The sequence below is a fragment of the Saccopteryx leptura genome, chromosome 5 (assembly GCF_036850995.1).
Source record: "Saccopteryx leptura isolate mSacLep1 chromosome 5, mSacLep1_pri_phased_curated, whole genome shotgun sequence".
Lineage (NCBI taxonomy): Eukaryota > Metazoa > Chordata > Mammalia > Chiroptera > Emballonuridae > Saccopteryx > Saccopteryx leptura.
In genome coordinates, this window is record NC_089507.1 from 80,843,488 (window position 1) to 80,856,955 (window position 13,468).

At 33.8% G+C, this 13,468-nt stretch overlaps 1 protein-coding gene across 5 annotated transcripts in view; it reads left to right on the forward strand.

Annotated features, from left to right (window-relative positions):
- RAP1GDS1 (Rap1 GTPase-GDP dissociation stimulator 1) overlaps positions 1-13,468 on the forward strand; it is a 153,123-nt gene that overhangs the window by 58,668 nt on the left and 80,987 nt on the right. For all 5 annotated transcript variants that reach the window (XM_066387293.1, XM_066387295.1, XM_066387296.1 and 2 more), the window contains one exon: positions 885-1,010. In XM_066387293.1, the coding sequence (XP_066243390.1) occupies positions 885-1,010 (126 nt within the window). The remainder of the gene's footprint in view (positions 1-884; positions 1,011-13,468) is intronic.

Genomic DNA, 13,468 nt, shown 5'->3' on the forward strand with positions numbered 1-13,468 from the left:
GTCATCCCTCATGAGACACTATAAAAAAGGTTGTCTGATATGACTATGATGGTATCATTGGGAGTTACTAAATTTAGAATTTAAAAAAGCTTGAAGTATAAGAAAACATTTGATGCTAGACTAAATGCATGGGTACAACAGCAGGTGTGAGTTATCCATAAACACTGAATTTTAATAAAGAGTAGGAATAAAGATAAGGAATAGATGGTTCTGTTGAGTGTTACCAAAATTGAAAAGGACCGATTTTTAATGATTTGCTTGAACCTTTTCTTAAAAATCTTGTATTTTAACTTTTCAGAGAACATAGTGAAAAATTATGCAATCTGATGGCTTAGTTTATATCTGTAGTATAGTAAGCCCTCACTAAATGTCAAGAATAGATTCTTGAAACTTCAGTGAAACAATGTATGAAAACCAATTTTATGATAGGCTAATTTGATTTAAAAAAGAGTTAGGTTTCTATTGCATCTTATCAACATAGCAAAAGAATATTGAACGGAATGAGTTGTTTGAGGACCTGCTTACTTTAACTAGCAGGCCCGTGGAAAGACCATTACCAGTGTTTCCATCATCACATGCTGCTTCCTAAGCACATCCAGTTATTATAAGAAGATAGTGATAACTTAGGTACAAAGAAAGTTCCTTGAAAGTCCTTTCAGTTTATAGCACAGTATTGACAAAGGAAAATATGACCCCACTCATTGTTGTGTACTTAATTGATGAAGTATATAGTAGGATTGTAATGGTACTTTTGAACAGAAATGTACTCTAAATAGTAAGCCACTGTAAACATTTTAATGGTAGGTATTTATTTTATTAAGGGACATGATTTATGTAAGTTTTGAATCTTTAGATTTTTAATTAAATATGTCTCTTATTTTCAGAATTTATGCGAATTCCATGTGTGGATGCTGGATTGATTTCACCACTGGTGCAGCTACTAAATAGCAAAGACCAGGAAGTGCTGCTTCAGACGGGCAGGGCTCTAGGAAACATATGTTATGATAGCCGTAAGTGTTGAAATATTAGTGATACCCTTATAAACTTTTGTTTAAGGATTATGACTCTCAGACTAATTCCCTTGTAGTGTTAGTATTGTCTTTTTTGGGCTAAGACCTTCTCATGGGCCAGTATGACAACTCTGCTTATTTAGCAGAAGCAGTGGAAATTTGGGCCTTAGTATTCTTAATTAAGAAGTTGTAAGAAATGAGTTCTTTCCCTCTGCTATTACAAATTTATTTTCAGAGGAAAGTAAGTCAATTTCTAAGAAATTGAGGCTTTTAATAAAATTATATATTTGTATGTGTGTGTCTAGTTTTTCAATTAGGTTTTATTGAAGTACTATCTCTGAGTGAGAATGCTTATGAACACAGTTTTTTAAAGTTTCAAAGTCTGTCCAAAAACATTTTTAATTACTTATAATTCGATAAAACCATTCATAAAAACCATTGTCTTCTCAAAGCTAGAGTGGCCTACTGCATCTGCATTGATTTCATTCCTATTTGTCATAATGTCATTGTCATCCTCACTACTTTCTATAATACACTCTTCTGTTAGGTCAAGAGAAAACAGGAACTTTGGATATGGGTATATTGCAAAAATTTTATGTTTTCTACTTCTGCTTCCACATATATGTAAGCAAAATACAGACATATTTTGAGTATACTTAATTTAATTAGGCTTATCCTGATTTTTTCTTAGACTTTTATTTTCTGAGCCAAAAACATATATTTTAAATTTCACCTTTAAAGTTTTCTAGGACTTTAGTTCTATTTATGTAACTATAATATCTTATACAGCTTGTTTTCTCCATTGAGTTTATAATTCTCCTTTTAAGTGAGTTATATTCTGTTATAAACACAGAAGACAAAGTCTTTTAATAATAGGCAGTGCTTTCAATAGTGATTTGTGCACATAAGCCAGCTGTTACATAAAGTCATAAACATTCACTTATAAAAGAATGAAATAGAAAAAAAAGATGGATACTACAGCTTTCAGTTATAACTGGTCTGTTGCAGTGGTAGAAGACTAGCCTCATTTATTCTCCTTTCCTCCTTTTTCTGGAACATTAAATACTATGTATAAAGTCATGGATGGCTTAATAGGAATTTTAACTTGTACTTTCTGGGCCCCATTACTGCTTATTATTTCCCCCCTATTACTGCTTATAAATTTACCTATCTGTTTCTTTATTATAGTTCTTTTTACCCTAGGGTATTGACTTTTTAAATAAAATTCTAGTGCTTTATGTCTATAGCTTTGCATTTTTATATTTAAGATTTTTATTAAACACCATAGTTCATAAAGTTAGCTTTCAAGAATGAACCATTTATGTATCTTTTATGTGATTAATTTTAACAATATATATTATAAAAACCTCTGCGGAGTAATTGTCAAAGAATGATAGAATGTATTTGGAGAGCATTGATCATACTACTTTTTCCTGTCCTTCTGTGTTTATTAGAATTAAAGGCTATCAGAAGTATAGTTCTTGAATTACTCATTGCTTGAACATAGAAAATATTCGTTTTGTTTACTTCTGCCTTGAGTTTTACGTATATTGGTAAAATAGAAGAAACACCGAAAGTGATTTATTGTTTCATATTACTCTGGTTTTCAGTAATTTTATTTTCTGTGTACCTTGATTTAGGGTAATAAGTGTCTAGTTAATATGACTATTGTTTTGATAAAAGCACAGTCCATTTTTACAGTCTTTATCAGATCCATTTATTCTGTTCTTACAAGGTATATGGTATAAATTTTGTAGGCTATGAAGTTATTTTTATATTTTGTTTATCTATAAATGTTTGTAAACATGTCTTGTTTAATTCAATGGAAATTATAGTTAAGTAGAAAATTAAGCATAGTGAGTACAGGCTATTTTTTATACGTTTAAACCTTGTTTAAGAAAAATTAAGTTAGTAGTCTTAAAATGAATGAATATAAGAAGTGATTTATTACTGTAAATCATGTGATGAAATGTGTTCATTGTGTCCTCCTTATGCATAGAGTTTTCGTTAGACTGAATGCTTTTATACCCTTTTATTTGAAGTTAACTCTCTGTGAACTTCTTAGTAATTTCTCCGAATAATTGTAGGAAAAGTATAGCACCTATATTTGAATTACAAAAATAATGTAAAAGTCTATAAATGTAATGCTTTGTAGTTGATTTGTTAATTTACCTGAAATACATTTTTCTTTATATTTTATGACAATTGGGAGTCTGAAAGAACCCAGAAATTAGATTTCTCTTTGTAAAAAGTTTTGAATGCCTTCTATTTTAATGAATTAATTAACCTCTTTCCTCTTGAAAGTGTAATGCTTCATTCTTTTTTTTTTTTTGTATTTTTCTGAAGCTGGAAACGGGGCGAGACAGTCAGACAGACTCCCGCATGCGCCCGACCGGGATCCACCCAGCACGCCCACCAGGGGGCGATGCTCTGCCCCTCCGGGGCTTCGCTCTGCCTAGACCAGAGCCACTCTAGCGCCTGGGGCAGAGGCTAAGGAGCCATCCCCAGCGCCCGGGCCATCTTTGCTCCAATGGAGCCTTGGCTGCTGGAGGGGAAGAGAGAGACAGAGAGGAAGGAGGGGGGGGGGTGGAGAAGCAAATGGGTGCTTCTCCTATGTGCCCTGGCCGGGAATCGACCCCGGGTCCCCCGCACGCCAGGCCGACGCTCTACCGCTGAGCCAACCGGCCAGGGCCATAATGCTTCATTCTTAAAAGGATAATAGGAAACTATATATGACAGTCTTATAAATACAAGAAATATTTTCTTACAAATAACTTTTTACAAATCACATTTCTGTTATATTGTTGGAATAATCACTTTAATTATCTATCCATCCAAATGTGTAACCATCCAGTCACTCCAAATGTATAATTTTTTTAGTGTGTGTTTATTCAAAATGATACTAGGTTTATAATAGTAAAACCAATGTACATAGAAAGTACCATCAGAAATTCACTATTCGAGATACAAATTTGAGAAATGTGTGCATATTCTATAGGTTTTTATTTTGACAAGGAGTTTACTAGCATATTTCAGGTAAATTTATAGGCTCTTTTGAAAAAAAAGTAGGTCAGATTTCAGTTTTACCAGCTGTGATAGTATCCACTTTAGGAGCTCTTCCTAATGGAAGCTGTATGCCCTAACATCAGCAGACTGAGACAACTGCTAAATGAGACAGTGAGATTTGGTTGTTGATTAATTTAAATTTCAGCCTCTCTCACATGTAGAGATGAAAGAATCACTGGGTGAGAATATTTAAAATGCCTGGTCTTTTTCTGTTTTTTTTTTGTTTGTTTGTTTTGCTTTGTTTTGTTTTTTCCCAGAGAGCACTTCAGTTTGAGATTTCTCTTTAGAAGTATCTAGACAGACTTCTGACATAAGCAACGTTTTAAAAAGCAGACTTCTTTTGCTCTGTAACTTTGGCAAAATAACTTATGAAAAGTTTGACATCTTTTAGATCAAAAGAGAGGAAAAAATTGTATTTCAATTTAGAAAAAAAGCAAATCTGTGATGGAATATACTAGGGAATGTGATTTTAAATAGAAGTGTTAAATGTCAGAAATGAATACCGTTGGCCTGTTTAATTACACATTCCTTTCAAAAGTGATAAAAAGTTCCTTTTTTCTCCTTATATGGCCATCCTTGTCCTTTCTTTCAGAGATTAGCTTTGTCTACATACCTATGCACATTTTAAATTGGTGACATATTTACATGGCCTTAGAGTATTGAAGAGCTTCATAGTAAATTTACACCCATTATTTATAACTCATAGGGATAAATTAGTAATGGAAGAAGTTTTCTCTATTTGCAGATATTACTGCTTGTAGCTAGGAAGTAATCAATACAGGATGTATTGGTTAAAAGTTATGTAGTAGAAACTAGAAGAAAATGATTACATGAAATTAATTATGTGTGCCTTTTTATATACCAGGGAAAGTATAATATATAATTCAAATGAATACATGTTAAAATAAATATGCCTCTTTATAGAAATAAAATTAATGTTATTATATAATTAGTTCTATTATTGGAAAGATACATACAGATTAAACTTATATGATATACTATTTTATATGATATAAAGAAACTTGAATTCTTGCTTACTGATGAATACATAAATATTCAGAATGATAATGATGTTCAGACTTCCCAATGCCAGTGTTTATGAAGTGAAAGAAATATTATTTCATTGACTTCAAGTGTAAATGGAAAGGATACCCAGACACATATGTGGACCTATTTATATATTAGTGATTCTAACTATACTATTTTTATGTGATGGATGAAGAAAGAATTCATTGTTCTAACTATAAATGCTGAAAAAGAATTAGCAATAATGCTGTATATTTTGAAATATAAGTTGGTTATTTAAGTATGTATTAATATAGTACAGGCATGCTTTGAAATTGTTTAAGTAATCAAATGTTTAACAGTTATACTTAACAGGTAACTACTTATGGCTGGCATTTAAAATGTTTATTTCAGTGATACAAGATTAAGCTTTGCTTAATTATATTAAAGGTTTTGTAGGCCTGTATACCCTCCCTTTTTTTCACTATTCAGTTTTAGATTGTCAGCCAAGAAGTATAAAAATAAATTCTTCAATTCTCATCAGTTATTTTTTCTATTTTATGAATGGATTTATTCTCAAAGTATATGTGTATATAAGAATAAATAACTATATGAAAAGACAGTAATTATGGCTATTACATGAAAATACTCCATTGTAAAGATGTCCTACATATATAGTTGGAAACAGATGTTGTGTAACACTATCATAAACTAAAAAAAGTTCATGCCATTAAAGAGCTTTTTAATATGATGGAGAATATAAAACACAAAGGAACACAACTTGTAAATAGTTATAAAGTATATACTAAATTCAAAGAAAAGAGTAGTCTTTTTTTTTTTTTTACAGAGACAGAGTCAGAGAGAGGGATAGATAGGGACAGACAGGAACGGAGAGAGATGAGAAGCATCAATCATCAGTTTTTTGTTGTGACACCTTAGTTGTTCATTGATTGCTTTCTCATATGTGCCTTGACCGTGGGCCTTCAGCAGACCGAGTAACCCCTTGCTTGAGCCAGCGACCTTGGGTCCATGCTGGTGAGCTTTTGCTCAAACCAGATGAGCCCGTGCTCAAACTGGCGACCTTGGGGTATCAAACTTGGGTCTTTCCACATCCCAGTCCGACGCTCTATCCACTGCGCCACCACCTGGTCAGGTTTTGGACTCATTTTTTAGAAATTAAGCAAATAAGTACATTATTTATTGAAGAAATTCTTTTTAAAATTAATATAAATAATGAAATTTTAATGTCTCCTGGAAATATTGCAGATTGAGAGGATTTCCACTTCTTCCATTTACTAAATTGTCATTTAATTTTTCTGAATTTTAGTTTTCTTGTTGGTAAAGTAAACTTGTGTGGATTAAATAAAAAAGGTTTATATATAGATGTACAATCTAATTATGAACTGCTGTGCAAAGGAAATGCATAGCATTTTTGTATGATCATTTGCCCTAGTCAGTTTGGGCTGCTTTAAGAAAATTCCATAGATAGGTGGCTTAATGCACCATTTATTTCTCACAGTTCTAGAGGCTGGGAAATCCAACCAAGATCAAGGCACCAATAGGTTAAGTATCTGGTAAGAGCACTCTTTCTGGTTTCTCATTGTATCCTGACATGGCAGAAGGAGAAGAGAGAGAGAGGAATTAAGCTCCTTCCCTGTCTCTTAGAAAGGTAGTATGTCATTCATGTAAGTTCTACCTGAATGATCTAATTATCTCATAATACCATTACAACAGGAGTTGGAATATCAACATGTGATTTTGGAAGGGGCACAAATATTCAGTCCATAACATTACTTCTAAAAAGTATGCTGTTACGTAATGTAATATATACACTAATGTATGTAAGCTATTTAAAATAAATATATAAAGGCCAATAGCCATATAAGGAGAGGCAAAGATAAATCTAGTACAAATCAGGGATTATATAGTTATTATATTGAGCACTAATTTAATTTGTGCTTCTAGGAGATCAAGGTAAAAAACAAGATAACTTGATGTGCTATGTAGTTTTTACTTTATGATAAGGAGAAATATTCTAGTTCTTCAAACAAGCAAACAGAAAAACCTATTGAGACAACCGTCAGAAGAGAATTATCAGGATATTATTAGCTCCTTAAGTGATTCTGTACACATCCCTCTTAAAATATGCAAAAAACATACAAAGATTGACATTAAAGACCATGTCTTCAATAATGGTTCTACAGACATTACCCAGACATGATTGTTTCTTATACTAAGAATCTAAGAAATAATACTGAGAACTTTAGTGAAGAGTGCTCTTCGGCAGGATAGCTAAAATGTTTTGCTAGTGGAACTTGCTTCAAACATGCAACTTAAAAACTTAAAGAATTGTGACTTGAATATGTTTCCTAGTTTATTTTAAAACCAAGTAGAATTAAACTTTGAATTCATTTTACCTGTTCAGTTTTTTTGTTGTATAATATATTCAAGTTGTATTTTCTGAGGCTGAAAAAATATTGCTTATCTTTGATTTGCATGAAAGTGAATGTTTTAAAATACATATTAATAGTGGTTACATTAATCTATACATGTGATAAAATAGCTTAGAACCACACACATACACAAATGCATATGAAAACTGATGAAATCAGAAGGTCTGCAGATCATATCAATACTGGTTTCCTAGCTTAGATATCATATTAGAGCTGTGTAAATATTACCATTGGAGCAAGCTAGGTGGTGGGCACAGGGGATCTTTCTGTGAGATTTATTATTTCTTTTTGCAATTTCCTGTGAGCCTCTAATTATTTCAAAATAAAAAGGTTTAAAAACCACACATAGCCCTGGCCAGTTGGCTCAGTGGTAGAGCGTCGGCCTGGCATGTAGGAGTCCCAGGTTCGATTCCCGGGCAGGGCACACAGGAGAAGCGCCGATCTGCTTCTCCACCCCTCCTCTCCTTCCTCTCTCTCTCTCTTCCCCTCCCTCAGCGGAGGCTCCATTGGAGCAGAGATGGCCTGGTCGCTGAGGATGGCTCTGTGGCCTCTGCCTCAGGCACTAGAATGGCTCTGGATGCAACAGAGCGACGCCCCAGATGGGCAGAGCATCGCCCCCTGGTGGGCATGCCAGGTGGATCCCGGTCGGGCCCATGCGGGAGTCTGTCTGTCTGCCTCCTCGTTTCCAGCTTCGGAAAAATGCAAAAAAAAAATAAAAAACAAACAAAAAAACCACACATATCCAGGAAGTATACATATTCTCTTCTATGGAAAATGACCTTTTTTTTCAACTTTGAGAAGTTGGGAGAAAAAAAATGTGTGTGTGTGTGTGTATACTTATATATGTGTGTGTGTGTATATATATATATATACTTATATATATGTGTGTGTATATATATATATATATAATTTTTTAAAGTATGACCCACAACATTAATTGGCTTTTTACTGGGTTTGCGCAGTTAAAGTGGAGGACAAAATTGCCTCTTTCTTTCTCTAAATTTGAGGGAAAAAATCAGGGTAAAAAAAAAAATTGACAATCCCAAAATAAAATTAGGGGAGAGTGAATTTATACCCTTGGGATCTTGGTCAGAACAAGTAATCAACAGATAATAACTTATCAGTTTCTGCCTTCTATGCAACTCAATATAATGATAGGTTAGATATTCGCATTCCTAGTCAGTCTCAGAAGAATTTCTATGTTGGGCCACAAGTCTTTATTTCAGGTGAAATTTCTTAAAGTCTTACCTGAAGTGAAATTAGGATCAGCCTATAAGTAGTTTATAAGTTATCGTTGTTCTAGAAAATCAATGCATATATATGAGGGGAAAATAGTTCTGATGATAATTAGTTCTGTTTCATTGTCGAAGTGTGTCTCCTATATTTAAGAGTAAATTGAAGGTAACGAAGCGTGTGTGTGTGTGTGTGTGTGTGTGTGTGTGTGTATGTGTATAAATAAAAATAAGTAAAAAGACACTGTGGTAAATGCTGTAAGAGGATACATAGTAAGTTTTTGGAGGGAACTCATTTGTGTTTGAGCTCACCCAGTATTATTTATGGAGAAGGAATCATTTAGTCTGCATAGGAGTTGGACCTGTAGAGAGAGGTTAAAAGATTTTTCAGGAACACAGAAAAACACTTTAAAAGGTAGATAAAACTTGGACAGAGATGTCTGGAATCTGTTTTAGAGAAGGTCTGGTACAGTGGGAGCTATTAGAGATTTTTGAGCAAAAGTTAAATGCTCATATTGATACCCTAGAAATTTGAAAGAGATGTACATTATAAGAGAGGAAGATATTCATAACAAGTAGCGTGAATCTTAGTAATATGCATCTGAAACAGAATTTTTTCAAAATACATTTTCTTAGTCATACCCTATAACCAATAAATCAGAATCTCTGAGGTTAGAATCCAGCTTATCATGTATATTCTGCAAAAGCTGCTTCAACAATTCTGATGCACTTTCCTACTTAAAAACCACTGGACAGTGATTAAATGAAGAATAACCAGTTAAGAAAGTCTCTCCCCCTCCCCCAAGCTTGATAAACAGAGAGAACAGGAAGGAAGAGGTGTTTGTGTGTGTAAGAATCCAAGATGATACCAGGTAAGAGAAGGAAATCATGAGTCCAAAATTTAAATCTGGATACTACCAACAACAGAAATAGTGAGATCTCAACCAGGTGTATATTTTTGGAAGCATGTTGAACTTAAAGTGCTGTTATCACATGGGAATTCATGCACTCAAAATGATGGCTGATCCATGGGAACAGAAGAAATACTTAAAGGAAAGCATGAGGAGAATCACATTTAGGGTTTAGAAGTGAAATTGCTAAGGAAGAAGTACTGAAAGAGTTGAGGAAGACAAGTTCAGTGTCATGGACTTTAAAGAGTTGATGGTAAACAGTTAAGTGCTGCTTAGGAAAAAAAATACTGAATTTTGATGATTAGGTCAACAGATGTTCATGTTTTTAAAAACATCTTTGAGTATTGTAGGGGAAAGGGCTACAGTGAGTAACGAGGAAGTGATGGGAAGGTACAAACTTTCTAGAAGTTCAGTGAGAAAAGGAGAGGCAATAGTAGTTGAAGGGTAAATAATATAGAGTAGAGGAGACAGGAATGTATTTGTTGGGCTAGGACCTGACTGCCAAAGACAGTAAATTTCCTAGAGGGGAATAATTGATGGAGAACGGTTATAGATGAAAAAGGACAAATGAACTCAAGTAAACGGGGTGGGAATGGGAAAGCACATTTCTGCCCCGGGAAAATGACAAGGTAGGTGAAATTAGGGAAAAAAATATTAGGGTCAGTCAAAAGAGTGTTTCTGGCATGACCTCCATCTTTCCAGTAAAGTAGAAGTCATAGGCAAGGTGATAGGAACTTGTTATGGGAGAGAAGTTCAGGTTTGGGGCTCTGGGGCATGTTATGAACAGTCATGAAAATAACCAAATGGTAGTGGAGGCTTACTATGATTAGAGATCTTCTGTTACACACTTAAAATGCATGTAAGCTAAGGAGTTATTTTGTACTCTGATGAGTGGGCAGGAAAAAGCCACTAAAAATAACTTGAAATTGGTATTTTTAGTTTCTTAGAAGCATAGTTTGATTGCAATGGGAAGGAAAGTGAGGCAGAGATAACAAGAAGTCATTATAGTAGGCCAGGTATGATATGGTAAATACTGACTGGACCAGAAAGAATGAAATTCATGTTTCAAGTAAGATTGGATTGTTTATTATCAGTTTGGTTGGTTTTTGCATAGTACTACACCAGGGTAAGCAATGTAAAATTCTTTAACCCTTCAGATAGTTTACACTTTGAGGAACTATGATCTTTTCATTTCTACACTTGATATCACATTCAAATCTCTCTTGTTTATAAAATGCTATTTAAGCCTGACCAGTAATGGCACAGTGAATTGACCTGGGACGCTGAGGTACCAGATTTGAAACCTCAAGGTCTCTGGCTTGAACATGTGATCTTAGACATGATCCCAAGGTTGCTGGCTTGAGCTAAAAGGTCGCTGGCTTGAAGTCCAAGGTTGCTGGCTTGAGCAAGAGGTCATTAGCCAAAGCCCAAGGTCGCTGGCTTAAGCAGAGAGTCACTGGCTTGGCTGGACACTCCCCCCCATCCCTGGTCAAGACTTGTATGAGAAGCAATCAATGAACAACTAAAGTCCCTCAACTATGAGTTGGTGCTTATCATTTCTAAAAAATAAGGTATCTAAAAACTAAGATTCTATAAATTTTTACTCTAATATAAATTGCAGGGCAAAGACTACATTCATTATATAGCTGCTTTTTCCAATACTTGATTAGTTTCCAATCACTATGCTATATATAAGAAGCTAATACCTTGTTAAAGAGATGGAATAATAGTCTTATAGTCTTGAGCAGTTGTTACCAGTTATATAGACATAAAAGTGAAGGGAACAACTGAAGGAGTATTTATTGCACATTGCAACACATTAGATGATATTTCTTCAGTTCAATAAGAAGTCATTTACATTGCCAAATTATTATTATTATTATTATTATTAGTCCTTTGGATACAAGGTTCCTTCCTAGTCACTGAATCAGAAGCCTTTAGAATTTTTCTTTCCTGATTAACAAGTGTGGAGAAAGTCTGCAAAAATAAGATTATTTTTCTTTCTGTTGTTTAAATCTTTTTCCCTCTTACCTTGACTGCCCTAATTTCATCCGTTGAAGATGAAGTCAAAGTTCAGATACATTAAACATAAAACTAGTCTTCGTATTGAAACCTGGTCAATACATATTGTCTTCTTCTCTTAATTGTGTTCTGTTTTGATTTTTCTGTTTTTCTTCTTTGTAGCCAAGCTGACTGAAGTACTGAGAACTTTAATCGTTTCTATCAGTAATCACATATGCACACATACATATACACAGTATAGCATGATTTCTCTTAAATATGAAATCATTTGATATAAAAGCATCTTTTATATTTAAAATAATTCAAATAAAGCTTAATTTTGATCTTGAGCAATTACACTAATAAATTGGAATAATACATTATTTTCATTGTTACCTGAATGCTGTTCAGAAGTCATTTAAGGTAATTTTATGAAAATAATTGAGTTTAGTAAGATATTTTAAAATGTGTATATAACCACAGTCTTCTGCTAATAAAATAACATAAAAATAGAGTAACTCTAGTGATTTCATTAGGAAATGTGTGGTGATTTTTGGATGTTCCATTATTATATAAAGTTTTTTTGAAAAAAGTGGAATTGTCCAACAATTCTAACTGATGTGAGAAATCCGTTGGACTACAAAAATTAACACTACTGTCAGCAGGTACACCTAAGCTGTGTTCCTCAGTGCCATGGTATGACCTGACTTTAAACTGTATCTGTGGAACCAGTGCTTTCCCTCCTGATCCTGCATTATATAATATAAATCTACAGTATATGGGATTTTCTGTATAAATACAAAATTTAAACCTGAATGTAATACTATGCCACAGAATTGCAAGCTTTATGCTTATTTCTTGATATATGAGTATTTAACAGTCATGGTGGGTTTCTGTTCTTCATGACTTATTTTTGTAATTCCACTGTTGTAGTATTTATAGCTTTACTTTTATAACTAGTCTTCCATGCATTTTTACCTACACCTAGATCATGAATAAGTTTCATTTTGAATTTCAGTAGAGTGTTGATGCCTTCAAACTTTTCATTAGAATGCTTAGAACATTTGAATATGTGTAAAGTACGTGATAGAAATTTACTACTATGGAGAATTATAGGAGGGAAATGTCAGTATCAGAATTTAATTTTCTTCCCTAATAAAGTTTATAAACATCTTTTGACTTTATCTTGAAAAATCATGTAGGTATGTCTGTTTACTGTTACCCTGCTCTAGAAGAACAACATAGCACTGGGAAAATTAAAAGGCAGTATATTTAATAAGAACACAAAAAATCCTTTATATAATGTACGTTAGATAGCCAATATATCTGAATTACAAAAATATGATACTATTCTTAATAGTTTAAGTCATTGGCTACCAGCTTTTTTTTCATTCACCCACAACAGAAATAGGATTATAGTCTTTACAGGCTACCAACATTTTTGAGTATATTAACACCAAAATAATTGTAGCCCCTTGAAGCTATTTCTCACATACAGTAATAATTGTACTTTATAAAAATTATTTATTAGGAAAATAAATTTATACCGTGTCGATTCAAAGGCTAGAATTTCTATATTGGAGGGTAAATTTTTATCATTTGCAAAATGTTTATTTTAAATCCAGTATCGGCCCTGGCCGGTTGGCTCAGTGGTAGAGCATCGGCCTGGTGTGCAGAAGTCCTGGGTTCGATTCCCGGCCAAGGCACACAGGAGAAGCGCCCATCTGCTTCTCCACCCCTCCCCCTCTCCTTCCTCTCTCTCTCTCTCTTCCCCTCCCGCAGCTGAGGCT